The sequence below is a fragment of the Ictidomys tridecemlineatus genome, chromosome 1 (assembly GCF_052094955.1).
Source record: "Ictidomys tridecemlineatus isolate mIctTri1 chromosome 1, mIctTri1.hap1, whole genome shotgun sequence".
NCBI classification, from domain to species: Eukaryota; Metazoa; Chordata; class Mammalia; order Rodentia; family Sciuridae; genus Ictidomys; species Ictidomys tridecemlineatus.
In genome coordinates this window covers 50773639-50799135 of record NC_135477.1, presented here as the reverse complement: position 1 = coordinate 50799135, position 25497 = coordinate 50773639, and the positions used below count along the sequence as shown (strand labels likewise).

The 25497-nt window shown below is 58.6% G+C and overlaps 1 protein-coding gene across 1 annotated transcript in view; it reads left to right on the top strand.

Annotated features, from left to right (window-relative positions):
- The first annotated feature begins 1225 nt into the window (after window positions 1-1225).
- Window positions 1226-25497, top strand: part of Unc5b (unc-5 netrin receptor B) — a 75914-nt gene continuing 51642 nt past the window's right edge. The window contains exon 1 of the mRNA XM_005325939.5: window positions 1226-1750. Coding sequence (XP_005325996.2) covers window positions 1672-1750 — 79 coding nt within the window. The 5' untranslated portion in view covers window positions 1226-1671. The remainder of the gene's footprint in view (window positions 1751-25497) is intronic.

Below are 25497 nucleotides of genomic sequence, written 5' to 3'. Positions count from 1 at the left end.
GAAATCTCTTTCAGGACTAGGCAGCGTGGACCGGCTTGCTGGCTGCCAGCCCCTTCTCAGAACTGATCCAGCCCCTGGAGGGTGTTCAGGAGCAGGAGCCCGGCTCAGAGGGTTTTTTCCCAGCCCCATCTCCCATGGTGCCTTCGCTTCACCCTTTGCAGCTGACGAATAAATGACTTTACATCTTTGGGCCTCGGTTCCCCCATCTGTAAAATGGAGCTATCAATGGTTCTGGCTTCAGGGAGTTGTGAAAATTAACTGAGATGAGACATATAAAGTGCTTAGTCCTGGGCCTGGCACACTGAACCTCTCTGCTGGTGGTGTTGATCCACTCCTGTGTCTCTGGGTTTCAATCCTAAGGCACCACCCATGTGCCAAACCTCACCTGGCCTCCCACCTCACTCTTGGGAGGTCATGACTTCCCCCCCCCCAAGAATCAGACTGGCTGGGAGGGGACGATCTTAGAAAGAGATTGTGACATTCGTCTAGCAGTTTCTGTTATCTATCTGTCTGTCTCTCCTTATTCAATTTTACATTCTCTTGTGAAATAGTTTACATTATTCTCCGTTTTACAGATGATCATGATGAAGGGAGCCTCAGAATGGTTAAGTAACTCACAGTCACACAGGTAAGGGAGAGTTCAAGTTTGCCCTGAGCAGCAAACAGCGCTCCCCCCACCCCACACACACACTGCAATTTTAGGATCAGATGTCGCAGGGGTTCCCAGTGTTCTGGCAAACAGGTCTGCCAAAGATCATATAGAAAAGTAGGACCCACCAGGATGATCCTAATACGTGCCCACATTCACAGTTCTAAGCCCCAGCTTAGGCGGGACTTGGTGTTTGAGGTCTGAGGAAGCCTCTTCTGTAAAGACCTCCACGTGGTGTGGAAGGCATAGACCATGCAAAAAGGGAGAGTCCAGAGTTTGATCATCGGAAGCGAAGGCTGACATATAGCCAAATTAAAGGAAGGCGTGAAGGTACCTTAGCTCAGATTTTGGAAACGAAAATTGGGTGGACTCCGATTCCAGACCTCTTCCAGCAGCCAGGTTTTCCAATGCGCTGGGTCCAGCGTTTCTCGAGGACCTCCCTTGAAGGACCCCCAGCTCTGCTCGGCCACGCGGAGGGCCGTCGGGCTCCCCCTCGAGGGCGCCCCGCCGGCCCCGCCCCTGCCCTCCAGGCCCCGCCCCGTCCCCGCGCGGTCCCCGCCTCAGCTGGCGGACACTAAGACTCTCAGCAGCGCTGGGCATTGTGGCAGGCGGCGGGGGCCGGGGAGGGCGCTGGGGCCGCTAGGAGTGGCTGGGCTCGGAGAGGCGCGCTCCGGGACTCGGACGGCGCGGCGCCGGCCGCTGCGAGCGCCACTGAGCGCACTCCCCTCGGGTCGCGCAACTTCTCTGCCGGGGCGCCGGAGCCCGCGGAGCCGCAGGAGCGCAAAGAGGGGCGCGCCGGAGCCTGGCTCCGGAGTGGGCGCCCGGCACCCATCGAGCTCCGAGCGCCGGGCGGCCCTCCGCGCAGCGTGGCTGCCGCTGCTCCCACCGAGGGCTCGGGCTGGCTCGGCCCGGCGCCGGGGAGGACGGCGAGGAGGAGGCGGCGGCGGCGGAGACGGCGGCGGCGAGGCTGGGGCCAGGGAGAAAGCCCTGGGGGAGAGGCACCCGAGCCGGGCCGCGGGATCATGTGGGCCCGCAGCGGAACGCCGGGCGCTTTGCTGCTGGCGCTGCTACTCTGCTGGGACCCGAGGCTGAGCCAAGCAGGTAGGGAGTGATCCGGCTTCGGGGCTGGGGACGAAAGGACCCTGGAGTCTCACTGCGCTCATCCCCAAAGTTGAGGTGGTTTTTGGTAGAGTCTGGGTGCACCGGGAAAGCGGCAGGGGTGCCCAAGTTAGAACGCTGGTTTTTCTGCCCCATTCAAGTGGTAGATGGCGCAGCCACCTCATTGGGGGGCGCTGGCCAGGGGTGGGTTGGAGTAAGTCGGAAGCTTCCTGTTCCCGCCTGGGAGGGATCGCTCCTTTCCCCTTGAACGGTAGCGTGATTCGGGGTCAGAGCCTCCACGAGGAACCACCTCCAAGGGACTCCTGCCTTCCAGCGTGCAGCGAGGGCGCCGAAAAAGAACTGTCGCTACGCGGGCCAGGTGTGCGCCGTCTGCCGTTCGCCTGCAACTTCCTAGTCCAGGTCCCAGCTCGCCCAGGCTCCTATGCCTGGAATCTGCAGACCAGAGGGAGGCAGCGAGAGTCCTGCCCAGTACGGGAAGCGCAGGATGCGCTCCGCCAGCCGGGGAGGCCAGAGCGAAGGGCTTTGGCTATTGAAGGGGGAGGGCCTGAATCCTACACACAGCTTTCCGGGGATGGTGGGCTCGCAGGTTTGGAAGTCCCCCCGCCTCGGGTGTTGGTGTGTGTATTGAAGGAGGGCGGGAGTACGTAGAGATCCTGCTGAGTTTCCATTTAAATGGGTCACTGACATTCTTGCTGTCCAGGGAACAGACCAGGTGCGCTTGCCTCTCGGTACAGCACCTGCTCCAGATCCAGGAAAATGCCTTAGGGGGTTGGTGGATTCCTGATATAAAACCCCCGACCTGCACTGATGTGTACGTGTCTCGCCTGCCCTGTAGCGGGACTGGCGTGGTCAAGTGAACTGACTCTTCCAGGTTAGGCAGGGAGGCGATGGGCGCACTGAAGCCATCCTCTCTGGTACCCTAAGCCAAGCAGGTGGACTGGCTCTAATCCGAGGCGCCCACTCTGGGAAAGGGGAGGGAAAGGAGGGGACAATCTGCACCGACCGATTCCTCTCTGAGTTGAAGCTGAGAATCAGGCAGGAAAACTGGAGCAGAAAGTGGACGCGATGACGCAGCTCCCCCCCCCTTTCCGCTGTGATGTTGACATCCGCTCTCCTCCTCTGCTCCCCAATAGCTAAAGATCCCTCACTCTGGAATTAATAATTCCCACGGCCAGGAGTGAGGGCTTGGTTTTAGCACATCTCCCACCTTTTTTTTTTTCCCCAACCTGTGTGCTGAAAAGTTACGACACACAACCATTTGATCCAAGTTAATTATGATTTGGGCAGACTCTGGTATTTAAAGCAGTGTTTTGAAGTTAGAAGGTAATGATGGGGAAGGGGGGAGGGAGGCAGCTGAATGACCAACCATGCTTTAAAGGGTGCAGTTAGATGTGGGAGTGCTGGCTTGGGGTGTTGGTTTCTGGTTTAAGGGTGTTTGAGGAGGTGATTGAAGGGTAAGTTGAAGACTTCAAGTGGCACATGGGCAGGGTTGCTGTTTGTATACCAGCAGGGCAGTGGGATCAGGAATAAATACCAAGGCTACAGAGGGTGAGGGCTCTGCCAGGAGAGAGCCAAGACTGGCGGACCTGGTGTTCTCCGGGTGGGTGGGCTGGGCCAGGAAGGCTGGAGGTGGCCTGCTTTTTCTGCTTAACAAAGCATCCAGCCCCTCTTTCCCTAGAAGAAACCCCAGGCCCGGGGCTTTGATGGATTTGGGCACAAACCGTGCCCAGACAGAAATGGCCTCTAATACCCGGCTTTGATTTCTCACTAGTGAGGAGAAGCCGTGTTGGAATCGTGCTCATTACTTAGCGCTGCAGGGGCTGCCTGCCCACCAGCCTGGAGAGGGGCCAACTGGTGGGCTCGGCCTGCAGCCTTCCCTTTGCCCAGAATGTGCCGCCCTTAGAAACCTGCCTCAGGAGCAGAACATGGCCCTTCCTCCTACACAGCCTTTCCTCCCAATGCCAAGGGCACCGAACATCTTTCTCTCAGAGTGTTGCTTGGGTTTTGTGATGGATCTCTCAGGAGTCCCATTTCACTGATGGGGAAAACCAAGTCCCAAGTGTTGGTTTTGCCCAGATTTTGCCTTCACTCTACACAGATTGCAGGCCTTGTATGTACGGCCCCTGTCCAGTAGCCAGGCTGATTCAAGCCACACAGGACCCCCCTCCATCTACCCTGCTGCCTTGAGCCTCCTTCCTCCAGGGGAAGCCGGGCCTACAGAGGGCTCTTTCCTGAGGGCACCCAGGCTCCCTTGAAGTGGCAGGCGCCTCTCTCCTCTCCCCAACCCCATCTCAAGAATGAGCTTCCTTTTCAGCACGGAGAATTTCTTCCAGCCACAAAGTTTGATGGTAGAGAAATCAAAACAGGAACCATAGGACCCCCCCCCAGAACCTTAGAAGAAGATGTCAGCGAGTGGCTGCCCCCGGAGGCCACTCAGTGCTCCTCTCCTCCACCCCTTCAGAGCTTTTTTTTTGGCGTAGGGGGGGAGTACCAGGGGGGAGCACCAGGGATTGAAACCTGGGGCACCTCTCCAGCCCTTTTTTTTGTATTTTAATTATGACAGGGCCTCTCCGAGAAAGGCCCTGCTAAGTTGCTGAGGCCGGCTTCGAACTCACAATCCTCCTGCACCCCTAGAATCACAGGTGTGTACCACCACTTCCGACCTTTCCCGAGCTTTTAATGAACTTTTCCTGGGCCTCTGGCTGGGATGGTTGGGAAAGAGTCGGAGTGTCTTGATAATACTTCTTCTGAAGGTGCAGTTAATCAGAGTTTTCCTAGTGTCTAGCTTTGTGTGCCAGTGTGTGCACGCGCAGTGTGTGTGTGCGGTGTATGTGCACACGCGGTGTGTGTGCGCGCCTGCGCTGTGGCAGCCTGTCCTTATCTCCCTCTACACTGTAGCAAGCACCCATCTCACTTAAACAAATGGAAAATCAAGTGTCTTAATGGGTTTTCTCATTAAAGTGAAAGTACCACTGCAGGGGAGAGGGGAGGAATTTCTGCTGTAATCACTATCCTCAGGCTCTTTCCCCTCCCCCAAACCAACTGGGAATTCTGCAGGATCAAAAATCCTCCTGTTTCCAATCCACTAATTTATCTGTGGTAGCTTTGGGACAGGCCCAAGGTCATATGGGACTCAGGGACAGAGTCAGGATTTGCACTCAGGCCCACAAACCTCAATCTAGTGTGTCTGCCTCCTTCCTTTTTCCCGCCTCACCTTGGGGCTGGAGACCCCTCACTGTTGGTCTGGGGTTGAGATGCTAAAATTGAGGCACCACCTACAGCAGGGGACACTGCTTTGGCAACTGAGTTCAACAGGGACTGGCGTCGGGATTGGGGAAAGAGGGGCATTTGGAGAGTTGGAATCACAAGGGATGGAACCAGGCAAGGCCAAAGGTCAGGAACAAGGCCTCAGGACTGGGCAAGTGCCCCTGTGTAGCACCATAGGAGTCCTCAGCACTGATCTTAGCACCCAGCCCGACCTGGGGAAGGTAAGCTAAGCTCCCGGGGACTTCAGGGCTGAGCCTTCACATTTAAGAGCTCTGTGTCCCTTTGCGAAGTTGGGGACAGAATGTGTGTTGATTTTTTTTTTTTTTGTCTTGACATTTTGGGAGCCCAGCCTTCCCCAACCCACTTTGTCCTGGACTTTTTTCTGCAACGAGATAGTCACCCATTCCTATCGATCAGGCCCGCACCCTGAGCCACCAGGGTTTCTGTTTATGGGTGTAGGCTGCCTAGCACTTGGGGGATGGGCATGGGATAAGCTGATCCCCTCCATCCCAACTGCTTGGAGAACATGGTTAGCGATTTCCAATGGACAGGTCTCCGCAGGGTTTGCAGGCTCCAGTGCCATCTTTTGAACCTCAGACCTGGGTTGGGGTGGAAAAGAGATAACTTGAAGCCTGCTGAGGCCTATAGGAAAGGGCCAAGGGACAGGTCCTAGGCAGGGACTTGGGGTTGGTGGCCCTGAGCCCAGAGAAATTGCTGCCTAGGCAGATGGCCCCCAGGGAGAAGGGCGGAGAAAGCCAGAGGCCCAGGCCTGAGCTGGCACTTCTGCTGGCCTCCTCCTCCTCCTCCCCAGTTTCCTAAACAGCCTCCGCAAATGGAGTCATTAAAGCTGGGAAGCCGAAATGAAACGAAACCAATGCGTTCTGTGCTTTTGTTTCTTCCTTTTTTAAAGGAAATTTAAAATACTGTAATTAGAATAATACAAGGAAAGCCCTTTCCGGGTAAGGAAGGGCTGGCGGGCTCTCAGGGCTGCTCCTTGGACTCCTGAGTCGGGTGTGGGGCACCCGCTCCTGCCCCTTGGGGCCTGATGGGGACCCCCTCCTAGGGCTTTTGGGGAGAAGCCTGGCATCCCGGATCCAGCTGCGGCTCTTCGCTGGGAGTTGGTTGACAGGCCAGAGCCGCCCCAGCCGCTGCGCCCCCGCGGGCAAACAGGCCCAGGCGGAGCGCGCTGAGCCACAGGTCCCCGCGGCACCCCTTGCTCTGCTCGCGGTCTTGGTCGAAGCACTGGCGGAGTGCGCTGTAAATCAGCCGCCTCCCCCGCCCCCACCCCCTTTGTTTCTCTCCCTCGGCTCCCAAAGCTCCGAGCCCCGTGGTCCCCTCTCCACAAAGCCGCCTGATCAGCAAGCTCCGCAGCTCCGGGGCTGGATCCAGCGCCGCTGCACCCGCGCGCTGTCACCAGGTGTCAGCGTGCGCGCCCCTCTCGCGCGCCCCTCTCCCGCCCCTTCTTGTCCCCCTCTTCCCTCTTGCCACTTCCCTCCCCAGCCGAGCTAAATCGGGTCCGCTGGAGCCCTGGGAGCTCTAGCGCCACCGCCTAGCGGGGAGCGAACGCGGCCCCCCTTTCTCACCTCCACTGGGCTGCGCCCTGCTCCCGCAACTTCCCGCGCTGCGCTCCTTTCTCTGGGAAGGGTGTGAGGGTGTGTACCAGAGAAAGGGGGGCCGTGAGAGAGAGAATGAATTAGGAGGAAGGAGGAGGGGTGGGCAGGACCTGTTGCTCTGGGGTGTTGGTGTGTGTGGAAGTGAGGTGCAGGAGGCGGGTGTGTTGAGGTCTGTGTCTTCTGTACAGGAGGGTGTGTGTGTGTGTGTGTGTGTGTGTGTGTGTGTGTTTGGGTGTGTGTGGGAGTCTGTGCTGTGTTTGTGTATAAATAGGTGTATGTAAAGTGGGGACGGTGAGTCACTGCCAGGCATGGGAAGCTCCATCCACTGCGTCCTGCTGGGGATTCCTCTTCAGGATGGGACCCAGGCCATTTGCCCTCCAGCTGGGAGCAGGGTTTGTCCCGGGTTCTGCTGTTGGAAGGGCAGGACCGCCCACCCCCCTGAGGTCTACCTGAGCATGGTTCTGGTGCTGTAAATGGATGAAGGAAGGTTGGTGGGCCCTAGTCCACTCAGGAGTTGGGCTCCTGCCCCAAGAGGACTGGGGTCCCTGCAGTCGGCTCCCTGCTGGCCTGTCAGATAAGTGGGAGAGGCTGAGATTTGGAGGCTCACCTCCCTTGGGAAGGAGAGAAGGGTGGGTGAGATCTCCTATAGAATTTTCTGGAAAGGGAAATGGTGGACCTTGAGGGGGTGGGCTCTCTGAGGGCGAGCAGCATCTTAGGCAGGCCCTGGGGGAAGCAGTGGAACTGAAGGAGCTGCGTGCTGCCCCCCCATCCTTCCTGGGTCACAGAAGGGTCCCCTGGCTTTCCTAGTTCTGTCCCCACCAACAGACGCATTGCTCTGGAGTCTACAGAACTCTGTCACAGGGACTCACTCTGTCCCTGTGAGAACCCCACCTGGGAAGGGGAGGCTCCTTAGGACAGGAACCCTGGTCAAAGCCACAGCGGCTCTGGCTCTGGGCCTCAAGGAGATCGCCATCCATAGGGGACACTGATGTCCACTCCAGAAATGCTAAATGACATTCAGAGAGTCTCAGGTGTCACCTGAGGGCAACAGACAATTCCTGTAGGAAGAGTAAAACCATCTAAGCCTCAGGGCTTCCTGGGGGTGGTGACGCGCCTCAGCGGCCACTCTCTCCTTTTCTGGGCCTTTTTTGAGGGTGGAGGTACCAGGGATTGAACTCAGGGCACCCGACCCCTGAGCCCCGTCCCCAGCCCTATTTTGCATTTTATTTAGAGACAGGGTCTCGCTGAGTTGCTTAGGGTCTCGCTATTGCTGAGGCTGGCTTTGAATTTGCAATCCTCCTGCCTCAGCCTCCCAAGCCACTGGGATTACAGGCAGGTGATACAGTCTGGTCCTTTTCTGGTCTTTCTAAGAACATTTCCTGGAGCGGGTGGGATGGGGCTGGCTGGCTGGGGCACAGAGCTGGGAGGCCATCCCCACCTGTCCCACTCTCAGGAAATGTGGCCCTGTCAGCCTCCACTCTGGCTGCCACCTTGGGGTGGCACTCCTTGGGGAACTACTGTGTGGCCCCATTTCCACTCCTGGCCTTCTGGATTGCACTGACGGGATGTGCCCCCTCAGCTCCCGCTGGCCCCATGGGCTGGGACCTGGGACAGAGCTTCTTATTCTTCAGTCTCTCAGTGGCCTTAAGTGGAGGGGACCAGCAGATACTTCGTAGGCGTGAGTCGGGATGGTGTTGGGGTGAGGCCTGGGAGCCAAACACAGAGAGGGCAAGAAGGCAAGGGGGCCTCTATGGCCAGCAAGAGGGGAGGCACGTTGGTCGTCACCCCTTGTTAGTCCTGAGCCCCTCCTCACCGAGGCTGTGCCCCAAGGCCTTAGCTGCCAGCACAGGCCAACTGGGATTTTGTGGTCAATGGAGCCTCCCAACATTGGCACACAATCACCCGGTGGCCTCAGGTGGCTCACCTAACGCTGTGTGCCTCAGTTTCCTCATCTATAAAATGAGGGTGCCGATGTAATCGCCATAGGATTGCCCCCAGGTACATGAGTTGATGCACCACAAAGCCCTCAGCATGGCACAGCATATAGCAACCCCTGGTACTGTTAGCCTGGAAGCCCTTGAAGGGAGAGTGGTGGGGCCCAGCAGCCCATGGCCCAGGAGGAAAGATCGTTTCTGCCCTCACTGTGCTGTGTGACTTTGGGCCATTGCCTTTCCCTCTCTGGGTCCTGGTTGGCTGGTTTCCCCCCTGTCTGTGAGTTTGGAGTCCGGGAGAGATAGAAGACGGATCCTTGACAGTTGTGTGTTTTTCTGTCTGGTTCTATTGGAAGAGGCCCCAGCTGCCAGCAGGACACAGAGGTTGCTGAGGCCCAGAGCCCCGTGTTTACAGAGCTCCTCCGGAAAGTCAGTATATTGACTGGAATGCCCTTGTGTGCATTACGCGGCCCTGGGTCTCTCCCTCTCTGAAGCCATAAATCTCCCTCGGAGACCTCCGACCCTTTTCTTGCTCTCTAAGCATCTCCTGCCTCAGAGACCAAGAGCCCCAGGTCCAGGTGGGGCCCAGGAGGCAGAGAAGGACAGGCCCCCTCCAGAGGCAGTTGCACGCGCCGCCCCCCCTCAGGTGGAGGGTGTGATAGAAGGGACCACCCAGACTCACTTTCATTTCTTAGGGACAAGGGAGGGCTGATTGCGGGAAAGGGGCTGGGGACTCTTGTCCTCACATCAGATACTGGAACTCCAGCCCCTAAAACGTGTGCTCCTTCATTCATTCTGAGAAAGTACTGTACTTTGGGGTCAGAGATGGACAACTTTGCTCTGGCCCTTTAAGAATTGAAGGGCTTGTATGAAAAATTGTGCCGGTATTGACCATGTGCCAGTCCTGTGATACTAGGTGCAAGGGGTGTGGGATGGAGGGCCTCATCATAAGTGACCCAAGATGTGCATTCTCCAAGGGCTCTGGTGTTGCACTTGGAGGGCAGGCTGTGCACCCAGACTACTTGGGATCAACTCCTGACTGTATTGCCATCTGGCTGTGTGTCCTAGAGCAAGTTGCTTACCTTCCCTGAGCCTCATTTCATCATCTGTGAAATGAAGTAGCATAGCACCAATCTCATCTGATTGTTGCAGGGATGATAAAGTGCATTGCTCGTTCTAAAGTGCTCAGGAATGTTCACTGTCTTCATCATCATTGTCACCACCATCATCGGTGCCAGTTGTGGGGTGGCACAACAGAAAATGCCTCTGATGTTGAAAGGAGGCTTTCACAGGCTGGGTGGTCAGGGAGGGCTTCCTGGAGGAGGGGACTATGACATTTGACCAGCCCTTGGGGGATAAGCAGAGGCAAATGGAGAGGGAAGACCTTGCTGGCCGGGGTACGTGAAGGTGCAGGGAGGGGCGTCCGGCACCCCCACACTCCAGCAGCTGGCTCGGGTCTCATCATCTGGCAAAGCCAGACTTTTGGCCCAGGGGTCTCTTTTCACTGCATTGGAGAGAGCCCAGGGCTTTGCAGTGAAGGACTGAATCTTCCTGGGACCTCAGTGTCCCTCCAGGGGACAGATGGAGGGACAGGCCACTGGCTGGCCTTCTTGGAATGAAGCCATGTGACCGGAGCCAACCTGTGAGTGGGGCTCCTGACCACCACTGCCACCCCTCTGCCTCACCACCCCACCCTGGCTGCCCCCGCCAGGACTGGGCCGGAGAGCAAGAGGACAGGCCCTGGTGGCCTGGTGGCAGCTTCCACGTAGGCCAGAGAGTGGGGGCTGGGGGGGGTGAGCGCAGGAGGGGAGGGGCCGTCTTCTGCTCCTGGGCGCCCACTGAGCAGGCCCTGGCCCCGCCCTCCCAGGGCTGGGAGGGACGTCCCCTGCTCCCATCCCCAGGAGCCTGCAGCCCCCAGAGGCCCCAGGCGGCGTCGGGAGGCATTACCGGCCCAGGAGCAGTGGAGGGAAGCAGCCTGTAATGTGATCAGAGGCGCCTGCCACCCGCCGCCCGGGCACCCAGCGAGATGCAGGGCTTCCAAGAAGTTGAGTCAGAAATTCCAGGAAAGTTGCTCCGGCCCCTCCCCCACCCCACCTTGGGTCATTCTGTGACCCAGCAGGACAGAGTGGGCAGTGACAGAGATGGGCTGGGGGTCCATCATTGTCAAGAGCTGGGGCCACAGGATTGGAGGCAGAGCTGGGGCCACAGGATTGGAGGCGGGTGGGCTGAGGTGGCCAGGGAGACGACCTGCTGGGGCCCAGAGCCACGAGGGAGTGTCTGTCTGATTCACTCACCTGTGGCTCCAGCACCCCGCTGGGTACACAGCAGGTGCTCAGGAGGTGCAGAGTGAGCAGCCAGCGTGCTGCCAGACAGGGACCTGCCGCTGTGCAGGGACAGCCAGGGGACCTGGAGTCTCATTCCCCCTCCCCCCCACTCCTGCCTCCCGCCCCCTCCCCCTGCCGTCTTTCTCGAGCACTTCCTGTCACCAGGAAGCTCCTGTGGTCAAACCCCTAGGTAGGAAAGGCTTTACTCCCTAAATCCCTAAATCCCAAGAAGCCACCGCGAATGAACCAAGTCTCCCTGTCAGGTGCCCTAGGCCCCTTCCTGTGCAGACTGCAGGTCTGGCCCCTGTGGGGCGGCTCTCTGTGGCTGCCCCCAGTTCACACGCCCAAGCCGGCTGACCACTCCAGGTGACTCCAGAGAGTGCCCCTCGCACGATCACTGGCTCTGGCCTGCCGCAGGTGTGGGCTGAGAGCGGGTGTTAGGGCCAGGGGCTGACTCCAGGCCCCAGCCGTCCCTGGCAACTGCCACCAGCTTCTTGGCAGAACTGAGCGGTCCTGGCCGCGGGTCTGGCCACTCCAGGCTCTCCATGGCCCCATGTCCAGTGTGCAGGGAGCACCCTGGAGACTCCACGTCCCCAGGTGCCAAGCCTGGCCCAGGTTCCACCTTCACAGCTGGGCACCCACCGGCCTCTGCCAGGAGCCCCTGATGCAGGGTGATCTGGTGTCCCTGCCTGGCAGCCAGGTCAGCCAGGCCTGCTGGGCACAGTGACCCCTATTGCAAGCTTGATCTGGCCCCATATTTTCCAGTCGGTCTATCCAGCTTCTCTCTCTCTCTCTCTCTCTCTCTCTCACACACACACACACACACACACACACACACACACACACACATCAAGGAATAGCAAAAGAAAGCCCTGAGCTAAGAATTGGGAAACTGGATTCAAATCCCAGCCACATGGCTAATCTGCTGTGTGGCCCTGGGCCAGTCCCTTTCTCTCTCTGTGCTTCTTCAATCCAAATGAACAGGGTCACCCTGAAATCCTAAAACCCTGCCCTGGCTGCCTCCCACAGTGTACCTCCCCAAGCCTGGGGGGATAACGTGGGGTCCTGTAACGAGGTGCCCTGTTGGGGAGGTCGGGTGAGAGGGTCAGGGCAGGTCCGGTTCCTTCCCTTCCTGCCTGGAAGAGAATCGACCCACAAATCACTGTCACCCCTCTTTCTTCTTTCTATCTAGTGCTCCCCACTCGACATGGAAAAATATTAGCCCCAGGTGGCCCAGGGTCATCGCGGGGAGTTCTGGGACCCTTTCCAGTCATCAGAGTTCACTGTGGCCCATGAGGTGACCTGGTGACCGCCTGGGGTTATCAGCAAGGGGAGGGCCTGCCTCCGTAGGGGTTTGGAGAGTGCCTGGACCAGGAGGCTGGAGGCAGCTGTGTTTGTGACAGGCCAGTCACCTGCCCTCTTTGAGCCTCCCTTTACTTACAGCAAAAGGAACCAAAGAGGCTGAGCAGCAGGCGGGCTGGGAAAGGAAAGGCCAGGAGGAGGCAGGAGGCTGGCCCAGCAGGGGCCGGAGGCCCGGGGACTGTGCGGTGCATCCTGCAGGACCTGAGGGCTGGGCTGGGGACGGTGAGGAGGGGCCCAGTGTCCCTTTCCCTGGCTGGAACCTGCCTCCTGGAGGGTGGGCTCTGGCTTCTCCGCCTTCCTGGCCGGCCAGGGCCTGAGCCCGATCACAAGAATTTGGGCCACTTGCCGTCCCTCTCGGTGCCCTGAGCCCTGCCGCGTGCCCAGGACTGCGGAGCAGAGGAGGCCAGGCGCCACGTCAGGGGAGGTTAGTGTCAGCGCTGGGCTGGAAGCAGGCGCCATCTGCCGTGCCCACTCCAGGTTACGTAAGCCTCGGCCGGTCGCCCGTTCTTAGAAAACGGGGCCGGAGGACCAGCAGGCAGGAGAGCTCGCTTCCTTCCCAGCCCACCGGCCCTGGCGTCATTCTCCAGTGGCTCTCCCGGGGTGCAGAGAGAGGCCCAGCAGAGCGGGGCTGAGGCTGGCGGGTGCAGGTGCGCCCAGGGGAGGTGCCGGCTCCCTTGGCACGAAGACTGCCCACAGCACGCCCGGCCAGCAGCACTCCATCAGCCCCTCTCCCCGTTTTTCTGGGTTGGCTTGAGAAGCACTCTGGCTTCTGCAAAGTAGGGAGCCTCTCCTCCACCCCCTAATTCCTAAGAGACATAGCCCTCCCACAGCTGATCAGAGAAGGTGCATTCAAATGACTCCAAATAACAGTCAGTAGTCGTGCTACCTGCGTATCATCAGGGCCTGTGGGGTCACCAAGACCCAGGGTCGCATCCTTACTCCTTCATTTGCCAGCTCTGAGTTGTTGACCAGGCTGCTTCCTATGGCAGGTGTCGGTTTCCTCATCTGAGAAGTGGGAGTCAGGAAGCCTGCTGCACAGACCACCTTAGGACGGACTCACGCTTGCCTAGAGGACAGGGGAAAGGTGCTGTGGTCACTGGGATTCAGTCCCATTCTGTCTTTCTCTTTTAAACGGTACATTCCACCATGTCTGACTTATTCCAGGCATTCAAGGGTGCTTCAGAATTAACCCTGTGTTCAATTCTTGGTACCAAAAAATACACCACACACACACACACACACACACACACACACACACACACATACACACACACACACCCTAGGCCTCAAGTCAGTGTCTTCTTTGAGAGACAAACTCTACAGGCATTTCCATCAAGACCATAATAGACAGATTCCCAGCACCTCTCCTAGTGTTCTACACGGTGCTTGACGCTGTAGCCAATGCAATTGAGCAAGAGAAATAAATTAGAAGCATAATAAAAAGCTAAAGAAAAGAAAATTATTCCTACCGGATAGTAAAACATTTTACAAAACCCCTGAGATTTCAACCCTGTGACATGATACAAGAATTGGCAAGTGGAACAAAGACAATAAAAAGTTCAGAATCAGACCCAAACACGTGTGGAAACGTAGTATATGAAAAAGGCAGTTACTCAGATCCTGGGCTGCAGGCAGATTTCTTAATGAGTGTGCTGGGACAATGGTGACCATTCAGCAAAAAGTGAAACTTGAGACAGGAGTTCCACGTGGATTAGGGACACCCCGACTGAATGGGGATACAACTGCCCAAAGAAAACACAGGTGAGCCCTTCTTCAACTTTGGGTACAAAAGGCTTTCTAACAATGACTCCCAAGTCCAAGGCAACACAAGAGTGATCTTTTTTTTTTTTTGTATAATTTAGATTTTTTTGGTAAATACTTTACAAAACACCTTAAATAAAGTGAAAAGACTAGACTGGGGTGTGGCTCAGGGTGGAGCGTGACCTTAACTTGCATCAGACTCTGGGTTCAGTCCCATCCAGGTCTAGTTCACCACCAAAAAAAAAAAAAAAAAGCCAAAAGATTACGCATTTCATAAACTGATAGAAAATATGTAATATGTGCTGTGGACAAAGGCTCCCTCCCATCCCTAGTATATAAAGTCCTGTTTCCTAATTTTTTATTCTTTTTAGTATCCGTGACAGTAGAATGTATTTTGACATATTCATGCAGGGAGCATAACTTCCCATTCCTGTGGTTGGGCATGGTGTGGAGTTTCCCTGGTCGTGTGTTCATGCATGAACATGGGAAAGTTATGTCTGACTCATTCTACATTCTTTCGCATTCTCTTCCCTCCTCCTGACCCCCCTGCCCACCGTGTCCAATCCAGTGAATCTTCCCCACAAATTGTGTGTTAGTTTCTGTATGTCAGAGAGACATTAGGCCTTTGGTTTGGTGGTGGGGGAGGATTGGTTTATTTCACTTAGCATGATAGTCTCCAGTTTCATCCATTTACTGGCAAATGTCATAAAGTCATTCTTTATGGCTGAGTAATACTCCATTGTGTATATGTACCACATTTTCTTTATCCATTCATCTGTTGAAGGGAACCTAGGTTGGTTCCATAGCTTAACAACTGTGAGTTGAGCTGCTCTAAACATTGATGTGGCTGCGTCACTGTAGTGTGCTGATTTTAGGTCCTTCGGGTATAACCCGAGGAGTGGGATAATCATGTCAAATAGTGGTTCCATTCCAAGTTTTCTGAGGTGTCTCCATATCTTTGCATATTGGCTGCACCAGTTTGCAGTCCCACCAGCAGTGTGTGAGCATACCTTTCCCCACATCCTCGCCAACGCGTGTTGTTGCTTATGTTATTGATAATGGCCATTTTGACTGCAGTGAGATGTGAAGTACTCTCAAGGGTTAAGGGACAAAGAGTCAGAACCTGACAGGTGGGAAGAAGGAACGATTCACAGAGTAATGTGCGACAGCAGCTGCAACCGGCTCGCTCACGCCTGGAGAAAGAAAATCAGAGCGACTCTGAGATGCCCGTCTGCTCAGCTTGGAAAACCCAGTAGAACTTCCACTGTGGGGGATGGGGGACGGGGAACGGGCACTTCCAGACGCCGTGGTGGAGAGGAAAATTGGTAGAACCCTTTAGATAGGAAATTTGGCAATACCGTGTGTGTGTGTGTGTGTGTGTGCGCGCATGCTGGGAATCAAACCCAGGCCCTTATCAATGCGGGCCGGCTCTGCACCCTCAGCTGCATCTCCGCCCTGTCCGTGGCCTGGGGACCCCACCCTGCTTCCTCTTCAGGTGTCCCCCAACTCTGCTCACAGAGCCAAGCAGTGAGCCCAGGGGGGCAGGTTCCCCCTGCTGCCCACAAGGACCCTCGCCGCATGGACGATGGCTTCTGCCTCCCTGTGGCCCTGAGCACCTGGACTCGACTTCCTCTTCTGTGAAATGGGGACAGTGGGTCCACCACTCGCTTCATGAGCGAGGGTGGGACCGAGGTCACACTTAGCCCGTGTGTGCAAAGGGGAGGTTGGCTGTGCCGTGAGGTTTCACTCGTTATTTACCTGAAGGGTCTGCAGGTGGCTTGGGGGCCTTCAGGAAATCTCAGTCCTGCTTCTCCAATTCCTTGTTCTCTTCCACCCCCCCCCCCACACACACACACAGCCACAGAAGATGCTGAAGAGGCTCGCTCACTGCGGTCACCTTGACCTGGGAGGGTCTGTTCAGTGCCTCCCACCTGCACACCAGGTGTGTGGAAGGCCCCCTGCTTGAGCGTGGGCACAGGAGGGACACCCACCAGGCCTGCTCTGTGACGTGGCCATTTCGCCCACACTGCTGCTGCAGTGTCTCGCAGTGTCTCCGGGAGGACGGGGGTCTTAGGAGAAGACCTGGTGGGGCTGCGGGAAGCCGGTGACCCCCGATCTCCTGGCCGTTAGTGCCAGAGCCTCGCCCAGGAGCTTTGGACTCCAAATTCAGTGCTGCTTCCACGAGCACCCCCCCCCCGTCTGCTCTCTGAGACAGGGTCCCCTCGCCTCCCCCACATACCTCCCTTGATGTCCCCGGAAGTGCTGGGGACCCAGCGGTCACTGGTGGAGTGCCTGGGCGCTGAGTGAGTAGAATAACTTTGCACTGCCTCGCCAAGTGCTCTGGGGGGGGGGGGGGGTCATGGGCTCAGGAAGGAGCTGTGGGCCGCGGGCAGAGCAGGAGCCTGCGCTTTCCTCTTGGTGGGTCCCAGCCGCCATCAGCCAGCCGCTTTGTCACTGTGAGAGTGTGTTCTTGGGCATGGAGAGCAAGGTCAGCAGCCCACGGGCAGTCAGCGGGCTGTGGGGGAAGGGGCTGAGCCAGACCTCACGCCTCCAGAGCTGCAGGGGCCTAGGCCCAGGCCAGCTGAGGGCACCATCGCGGGAAGGTCGCGGGAAGGTCGGGGAGCCCGAGAGCTCTGCCCACCAGTCACTAAGTTGTCATTGCACCCTCCACAGTGTCCTCCTGCACCCTGCCCCTGGATCCTGTGGAGCTTGCAGAGGGAGGGGCCAGGGCCAGCGCCAGCGGAGGGTCTGGCCTCTTAGGGAGAGGAGGCCATCCCCTGCCCTCCAGTCGCGGCCCCCTGGACCCGAGTGCCCCGTCCCCCAGAGGCCCATCTTGGCTGGAAAGGGTGGGGCCTGGGCAGGTCCATCTCACTCCCGGAACTCCCTGCTGTCCAGGGCTCCTCCAGGGAATTCCAGTGCTTATGGGGCAGGAGGTGCGGTCCTCAGAGCTTCCTAGGAACTGCAGCCTGGCTGACTCTGCCAGGGGGCGCGGGAGGGCCCAGTGCCCCGTTGGCCTGGGTAAGAGCCGGCATGAGCATTGCCCTCCACCCGTCACATGTCAGGTGTGCCCGGTCCTCACCGCAGGACCCCGTGGTACAAGAGCACCTTTACATTGGCTTGAGCTGCTCACCAACCCCACGACATCACCAGGACAAGTGTTCCCTCCCTTTTACAGGTGGAGAAACCGAGGCAGAGGGGAGAGAGCCAACCTGCCCGAGTTACCACCTACGACTTGGGCTGCTGGTGGCTGAGAAAGTTTAAGAAAATGGCACCCAGCTGTCATTCCTGTGGCCCAGGAGGCTGAGGCAGGAGGATTGCAATTCAAAGCCAGCCTCAGCAACTTAGTGAGGCCTTAAGCAACTCAGTGAGACCCTGTCTCTAGATAAAAATACAAAAAAGGGGGCTGGGGATGTGGCTCCGTGGTTGAGTGACCCTGGGTTCAATCCCTGGTACCAAGAAAAAAAAGAAAGAAAGAAAGATGAAGCAAAGCCTTGTAGACTCCTCAGGATCGCCGCTGGAGGACACCTGTCCACCTGAGTGTTACTGCCTAGGAGCACAGCCCGGGATGAGAGAGGAGCCTGGGGCCTTTAGCTCTGATTGGTCAGACAGAGGAGGAATGTGTGGCCCAGGGGGGGAAGTGGCTGTCCCCATGTTTCCATGCAGCAGAGGCCAGGCAGGCTGGACCTGGCTCCACCGCAAAGGTGCAAGTCGGGGCGGAGCCAGAGCAGGCCGGTGGCCAGGTCAGCCAGCAGTTTCAGTGGCCTATCCACCACGTGACCCCATGTGACCCAGCTTGCCTCTCCTGAGCAGGGACATTTCAATGGCTAGTCACCTTCCTGCTTTCCTGCTGCCACGCTGTCCATGAGTGCATATCAGGTCTGACTTGGGGACAGGGACGTGGACCACCCACTCTGTGTCATTTTCTCCCTTGGATGATCCCAGCGGGTGGACAGCTGGGACTGCCTTCCCCGTAAGGGAAATTCCAGAGCCCACCAAATCCCAGATTCCATCACCTTATCTGGCCCCATTCTGTCTGGCCTTTGATGTGCCTCCTGGTGGAGAGGAAAGGCCCCTACCTCCCACCAGCTCGACTCCCGGGTGTGCTGCAGGCTGTACCTGGGCTGGAACACGCGGGTTGTTGACAGAGAGCAGCCAGCAACAGGGGACTCAACAGCAGCAAGCAAGCTCCACAGTGGACGGCATCGTCCCCTCTGAGCCTCAGTTTCCCCACCTGTTAAATGAGGGGGTTGAACCCGTGATCTTGGTTCCTGGCCCAGCAATATGAGGAACTTCCTGAGGGGCAGCGGGTGCCACCCTCATGCCCGCCAGCCTCTCCCAAGCACTTCCCGTCCAGCCAGGCATGCAGCAAACATGGGGTGCGGGGTTGGCTAGAGTGTGGGTTCCACCCTCGTGGAGAGGAGAATCACTCCCCACATCTGTGAACCTGGCCCGGCACGGAGTGCTGCCCCGCTGACCTGGGCATGGCCGGCTCCTTCTTATGGTTCAGTCTTGGCTCAGATGTCCCCTCCTCAGAGCCTTCTGCCCTGATCTCCTGCCTCTTTCACGACGACACCTCCCCTTCCCCTGCACCTACTCCCAACTGGAATTATGTGTTTGTGGGCTTCTGGTCTGGCTCCCCCTCCAGGAGGGCCGGGCCATGTCACTCAGTGATGTCCCCCTGATCCCCAGAATGGTGTGTCCAGTGCAGGGCGGGCCCTCCATGAGCAGGTGCCCAGTGAATGAATAACCAGCATGGTGCACGGGAACTCCTAGCAGTTGTTCAAAATTCACAGGATGCCTGGCCTTCTGGCGGGTGGCTCTGGTTTGCAGGTCCAGGCCCCGTGTGGCCTGTGGATTTGACAAAGTTGATTCCAGGTGAGCGCCTCCCAGCCCTAGCTGCACGGAAACTGGTTGTAAGGCCTGGCTGGGCATTGGGTCTTTCACAGCTCCCTCTGAGGGCCTGTTGGGCAGCTAAGGTAGAGGACCCCAGCCTCCGCTGACCCCCCGGGGCTCTCTAAACCAAGTCCTGCCATTCTTGGGAAGTCCTACAAACTCAAGCCACTTTGTTCCACATGGCTAAGTTCCCCAATGAGGTGACCTCCTTGTCGGACTCTCCAGAAGGGGAGACCCTGTTTGAGCCTCGTAGGTGATGCAGAGCACGGTCCAGGGCCCTGTGGTCCCTTCTTGATGACACTCCAGGAACAGCTGGTGGCCCTGGGCACAACACCCCCAGCACCTCCTCTTCCTGGCCAGACGGCAGAGCCGCTGGAAGCTCTCCCTTCTCCTCCCCTGACAGCACACAGTTTTAAATAAGATCTTCATTTACCAGAAGTTCACACCACAGCGTCGTGTTACATGAGAAGCCGCAGCCCTGTTCCTGGGGGATGCGGGGCTGAGACGCAGTCGGGGGGCTACAGGAGAAGCCACCGTGGGGGGCGGTGCACAAGGAAGGAGCTGGTGGCCCGGCCCCAGCCCTGGCAGTGCCAGGCTCCTCTTGGCTCCGCGTGTGGCTGGTGGGGGAGGTGCAGGGCTCCGCGAGCTGACCTCAGGCTGCTGGAAGGCTTGGAGCCGGATGGGTGTATGATGTCACCGTGAGTTCCGCCAGTTGGCACCCCCTGCGTTGCTCTGGGTCATTTATATGGCTTCAGTCATTAACAGGGGGCTCTTGCTGCTGATTAATGAGCCAGCCACCTCCTGCCTTGCCTTGGAAACCGTGGTAAGAAGGGATTTGGTGACAGTGGGCAGACATCAGTCCCCGCCCCGCCTCTTCTTCCCAGTCCAGCCCGTGCAGCATGTAAAGGAGTGACAGATCCCAGCAGCACAGCCCTCTACAGTTTCCCAGGCCTCCCTGCCGTCCCTGCAGGCTGTGAGGTGGGCGTGGGGGTCACCCTGCTGTGCAGTGGGGGTTCGAGGACCTCATAGGCAAAGCTGTGTGACCTTACACCAGGCTTCCTGCCAGCTCTGTCTACACCTGGTTGGGGACTGGTAGGCAGGTCACTGTCACACCTCTGGCTGTGACCTGGGGTGTTTTCACTTCACGGCTTTGTTCTGATGGCCCGAAAGCAAAGAGTTCAGGGACCCAGGATCAGTGTGCCCCGTGACCTTGAGCAAGGCAACCCCTGCCTTAGACCTCGGTTTTCCCAAAGGTAAACCAAGAGTGAGCTTCCAGCTCTCCGACAGGAAGCAAAGGCCCTTCTTCTTTCCCTGCAGAGTTTCCAGTGTGTCCTGACTCTGAGGAGACGATGGGGGAGGGGGCCCTGTGGCAGCCCCCATCACAGGGTCCGCAGTCCAGGGCTGATGCGTCTGTAATAAATATTGAGCTGACAGATGCTAAGCCGCATCCCCAACCTCTGAATAAATAAAAAGTTGCCCAGAATAATAGCCCGGAAAATGCTAGAGGCTCCAGCCAGCTCTCACCCCTGCCCCTCCCCCGCCAAGCTGTCCAGCCCACCCCCACCTCCTAGCCTCCCCTTTCCTCCCCAGCCCCCCAGTCCAGCACTGCCGCCCGAAGGGGACGACCAGCCTGGCCTGGCTTTGGTTCATAGCTGAAGCCTGCACAATCTCCATGTCCCCTCGGCTGCTACAGCAGCTAATGAGGACCAGCCCCTGCCCATGACAGCTGGGGGACAGGCCAGCCAGGCCCTCCTGGGCGGGTGGTGGGGCAGGGGGAGCTGCTTTGAGTCCCCAGCCCAACCAGCCTGGGTCTTCCCTTCTGTCAGGACCCTTCCTGCATTTTCCCCTCTGGGAGAGGAACAAAGAGGACCAGAGTCCGCCTCAGGTGGCCCCAGAACACGTGGGCACACTTCGCCATTTCTTTGACTGAGCTGAGCGCATGTGCTGCTTCCTGGCCCTCGTTAGGGTTCAGGTTTACATGAGACCCAAAGGACACCTCCTCTGTGTCATAGGCGAGCAGGCTGAGCCAGGCTGGGGTGCCTAGCACACATGTCCTGGGTCACACGGCCAGAAGCTGGTAGAGGCTGGATCTGAACCCAGGTCTGGAGCCTGTGCCCTTGACCCCCACCTGACCATGCCCAGCTTTGGTTGGGGACCCATACGGAGATGAAGCCTCCTCCCTGGGATCAGCCCAGACCCAGGGAAGTCCCGGCTAAGGAATCAGTGCTGCCTGGTTCTGTGGCTTTGGGGCCACCCTGGAAATCAGTGCCCACCACAGAGCCTGCTTCCTGTGGGGTTTCATGGGAAATGTCTGGGCCCAGCCCCGAGTGAATCTCCTCAGCCCTTCCTTGGGAGGCCCCTGGGGCAGGAGGCCCGAGGCCGAGGCCCAGGCAGGACAGCCCTCCCTTCACTTTTCTTGATGGTATCTGCGGATACTCCCAGGTGGACTTTGCTCCCTGTTCCTCTGGGTAAGAGTGCAGAGGTGCAGCTCCTCAGAGAACATGGCCAGGTCTCCTGGCGCAGGCAGGGCTAGCTCTTTGGGATGGTTGCGTCCAGCAGCCCTGCTGCTTTGTTGGTGACTTGGGGGACCTGGGGACCTTGGGTCCCTTCCAGGGTGTTCATTTGTGGAGTTCCCAGGGCCAGTCCGAACACGTGGCGAGACCCTTGTGTGTAGAGATGGGCCAGAGAGGGCAGGGTCTGACATCCAGGTCGCCTTCCCAGGGGCCAGATTCCTGCTCTCTGGCCCAGAGCACCCCCACATACATTCTGCCCCCCACCCCCAGCTCCCCCAGGGCCCCGAGGGTCCCCTCTGCCTTCCCTGGCTGCAGAAACAGGAGTCTGGGCCTCTTGCTGGACTCCCTGCCCTCCCGCCACCACCGCCCTGACATTCTGCCCCTGAAGATAAGGATCCTGTCTGGCGCCGGAGAGCTGTTTCTCCCTCCCTCTTTCCGAATCTGTTCCCTGATTATCTGCAGACAGCCCCTCACCAGGGAGCCACCAGGGAGGGGGCCCAGGCCTCCCCGAGGCCTGCAGCCGCCCACCCCCTACCCCCATCTGCGCCATGGCAAGTGCCACCGGAATTGGAGCCCCAGCTCAGCCGAGGCTGAGCGCTGGTTCTCTGGGTGGAACTGACCCTCTGCAGGGGGAGGGAAGGGGCATGTGCACTGGAGGCCCTGCCGGAGTGGGCTGGGATGGGGACAGAGGGCGGGGTCACTCCGTGGTCAGCGCTCCTCAGCACTGGGCCTGGATGGTGCCCAGAGGGGATGTGGTGGAGGCTGCAGTCAGCCAGACGGCCACATCCTGTGCGACGCTGGCCCTTCCCAAGCCAGATGGGGGCTGAGGACACTTAGGGGGGTGCTAGAGGGCTCCTGGAGTCCAGCCTGCGGCTCTGGGACTGGACTTAAAGGATGGCCAGGGCTGCTATGGAAAGGAGGGGCAGTTCCCCACCAGCTGGGCCTGGGACCAGGCACCATCCCAGAGTTCCAGCCCTGCAGAGTGCCCCACCATGTTCAGGCAGGGTATCGGCCAGTTCCCACCGGAAGGGAGCATCCCATCTCCATCTTGCAATCGCCTGCCCTTCTCTCTCCTGGAGTCTGCATCATGGGCCCTGAGCACTGGGGTCAGGAGTGCTAGGTTCAGGCTCATGCTCTGTCACTACCATGCTGTGTGACTTCGGGCAAGTTCCTTTCCCTCTCTGGGCTTCACACACACATCACCTGTCAACTGAGGAGGCCTGGTGGGGACAGCAGAGAACAGTGGAGACCTGAGTCCACAGATGCCACCCTTGGATGCTGTGAAGGTTGAATGAGATGTTGGAGCTGGTCCCCAGGCTCGAAGTAGATGCCCCATAAAAATGAGTACAGCTGGGGCTGGGGATGTGGCTCAAGCGGTAGCGCGCTCACCTGGCATGCGTGCGGCCCGGGTTCGATCCTCAGCACCACATACCAACAAAGATGTTGTGTCTGCCGAGAACTAAAAAATAAAAATAATAAAAAAATAAAAAAATGAGTACAGCTAACAATGGCAGCTTAGGCCGGGAGCCCAGGGCTGGGCAAAGCCTGGTGCAGGACCTGGGCTGGCGGTGCGAGGAGGCCGAGGATCAGCGGTCTCCTTCAGGGCTGCTCACTTTTGCAGGCTTTGAAACAGACCCTGTGCCTTCCCTGCCCCCAGCCTCTGCTGCCACCCCCCATTTGGGGGAAGGGGCGGCAAGATCATTTTTTATGGCTTCCTGGCCCTGGAGCCAGCGCTGAGGATCAGGTGGTGGGGGCTGGATTCCTGAGCCTGCCCCTCGGAGCCTTTCAGCTCGTAAATAAGCAGCCGGGGCCGGGAGGTGCCGCGGGAGAAGCTGTCAGCAGAGCGCCCACTTAGAGACGGTAAAGTGCCCCTCGGAGCTGGGCCTTAGACCAACAGTGGCCGCCTCCTCGGTACAGGGCCTCCCTGCCCAAGCTCCCACGTGCAGCCCGGCGTCCACTGCTGCTGTTCCTGCTGGCTCCTGCAGAGGAAGTCCCTGCTGCTCCTCTGGAGGCGGTTGGAGACCCGGGCTGGGCCCTGAAGCTCTGTGGGTGCCTCCAGAGGCCACAGGGGCCTGCTCCTGAGCACAGGAGCCCCACGAGTCACAGTTCCCTTCTTTGCCAAGCCCCAAAGGGACCCAAAACTGTCCCCAAGAAGTCACAGAGTTCTGCTTAGCTGAGGGGAGGCGGGCACAGGTGGAGACTGCTCAGATCTTCCCGGCTCCAGGAGGAGGCCCCGAGGAGGGAGAGGTGTGGCCGGGGCTGGGGTCTCCGCATATTTGAAGGGAAGGTGGGGGTGGGGGGCAGAGGGGCCTGTCAAGAGTGACAAAGGCCAGGAGGCCTCAGTGGGTGTGGAGCAGTAGAGACCTCGGAGCCTGGGCTTGATCCTTTTGGGTGTGAGACCGAGGAGGCCACCTGGTGAGCAGAGGCCACCTGGGCACCACCTTCTTAGCCACCAAGACTCATGTTTATGTGGACAGCTCGGTAACAGACTGGTTTGAAAGCCCGCTGTTTGAGATCTTAACCGTGCGACCGTGGACAAGTTATTTAGCCCGTCTGAGCCTCATCTTCAACCACAAAATGGAATTAATAGCAGCCTGCCCCCTAACGCCATCACGAAGTTCAAATGCCTTTCTTCCGAGCGCAGCGTCACTCAAGGCTTAGGGCCTCTGGGGTCCGTGGTCTGGATCTGAATCTCTGATCACTTCCCTTATCTCACCTCTCGGACTCAGGCCTCCTGACTGTGGAATGGGTAGAGGGGCATGCGGCTTCAGGCGGTGTGGGCTGAGCACATACCCCGAAGGCCCTCGGCACACAGCCTGGCCCGTCCTGAGTGCCTGTTACTGTCACTGTGCGAATGCTCCCGTGCCCGGTGCACAGTAGCCTGCGGGGAAGTGCACCGTCCTCAGCCTGTGGCCTCTTGGGTCAGGAGGGCGCAGCTTTATTGGGCTTCCGAGTGTCTTTACCTGGACTTCACACGGTCCATTCTTCTCTCTTAGGGGACTATTCAGTGTTTATCTTAAGACAAGAGAAAACAGTACCCCGCCGCTCCGTCCATTTGTCCATCTCCCTCATCTGGCCAGCTGCGTGGGTCTGGGGAGAAGGAAACCTGAGCTGGGGGAGGTGAGGACAGCGGAGAGGCCCCTGCAGGCAGGTAATTGGGGACGGGCCTCCTCGTTGCCTCATTAACTTCACCACAAACAGCCCCGGCCTGGGACTCCCTCAGGCAGAAATCTGGGCCCTTCAGACACTGCGTAAACAGTGGTGGGACTGCCCCCCCAGGCGCAGCCCAGGGGGAGAGCCTGCTTCCTGCCTGCCCGCCTGGGAGGGGATCCCTGGGGGTCCTGGGGAGCACCTCGAGGCCTGGCAGGGTCCCCCACACCTCCCAGCGGGGCTGGCCCTGTCAGCCTGAGACACAGAACTGAGTGGGGGTCACTCCCCAGGGCTGACCAGCCCACACCCCACCTGCTCCCTCCCTCCCTGCTCCTAGCACCCACTCAGATGTCCCCTGCAGTTCCTGCAGGTCAAAGGGCTGGACACAGGCATGGGAATGGAAGAGGGATGGGCTTGGCAGGACGACTGGGCGGCAGGCTGTGGTCCTGGCAGTTGGGGGCTCACTGGTGTGTTCCTCAACACCCCCCTCAACCCCGGGGACTTCATGGGAGGTCCCGGGGCAGTGAGAGGTCCTGTTCCTCTTGATGCTGCTGTTGCAGTTGGTGCTGAGCATGGCAGGGCCCAGCCGTCCCCCAGTGCCTGAGCGAGGTGTCCCCTGGAGGCAGACAGTGGGTCCTATGTGGTGGCGATGCCCAGGGTCCTGGGTGATCTGGCAGGGCAGCTGTCAGAGTTCCATCCGGGAGTCTCCATGTGAGCGCCGTCTCCCGGGCTGGTGCTCACCCAGAGCCAACCTTCCCAGGCCTGCCCTTGGGGAGCTGCCCGTCCTGGGGGGACTCCTCCAGCTGCCGGAGGGGCTGCAGGCGGGGAGAGGGTGGCATGGTAGGCGCTGCCCCTGCTGAGCCTCCCCATGGGAAGCCCTGCCTGCACCCAGGAGCCCTAGAGATCGCTAGCCAC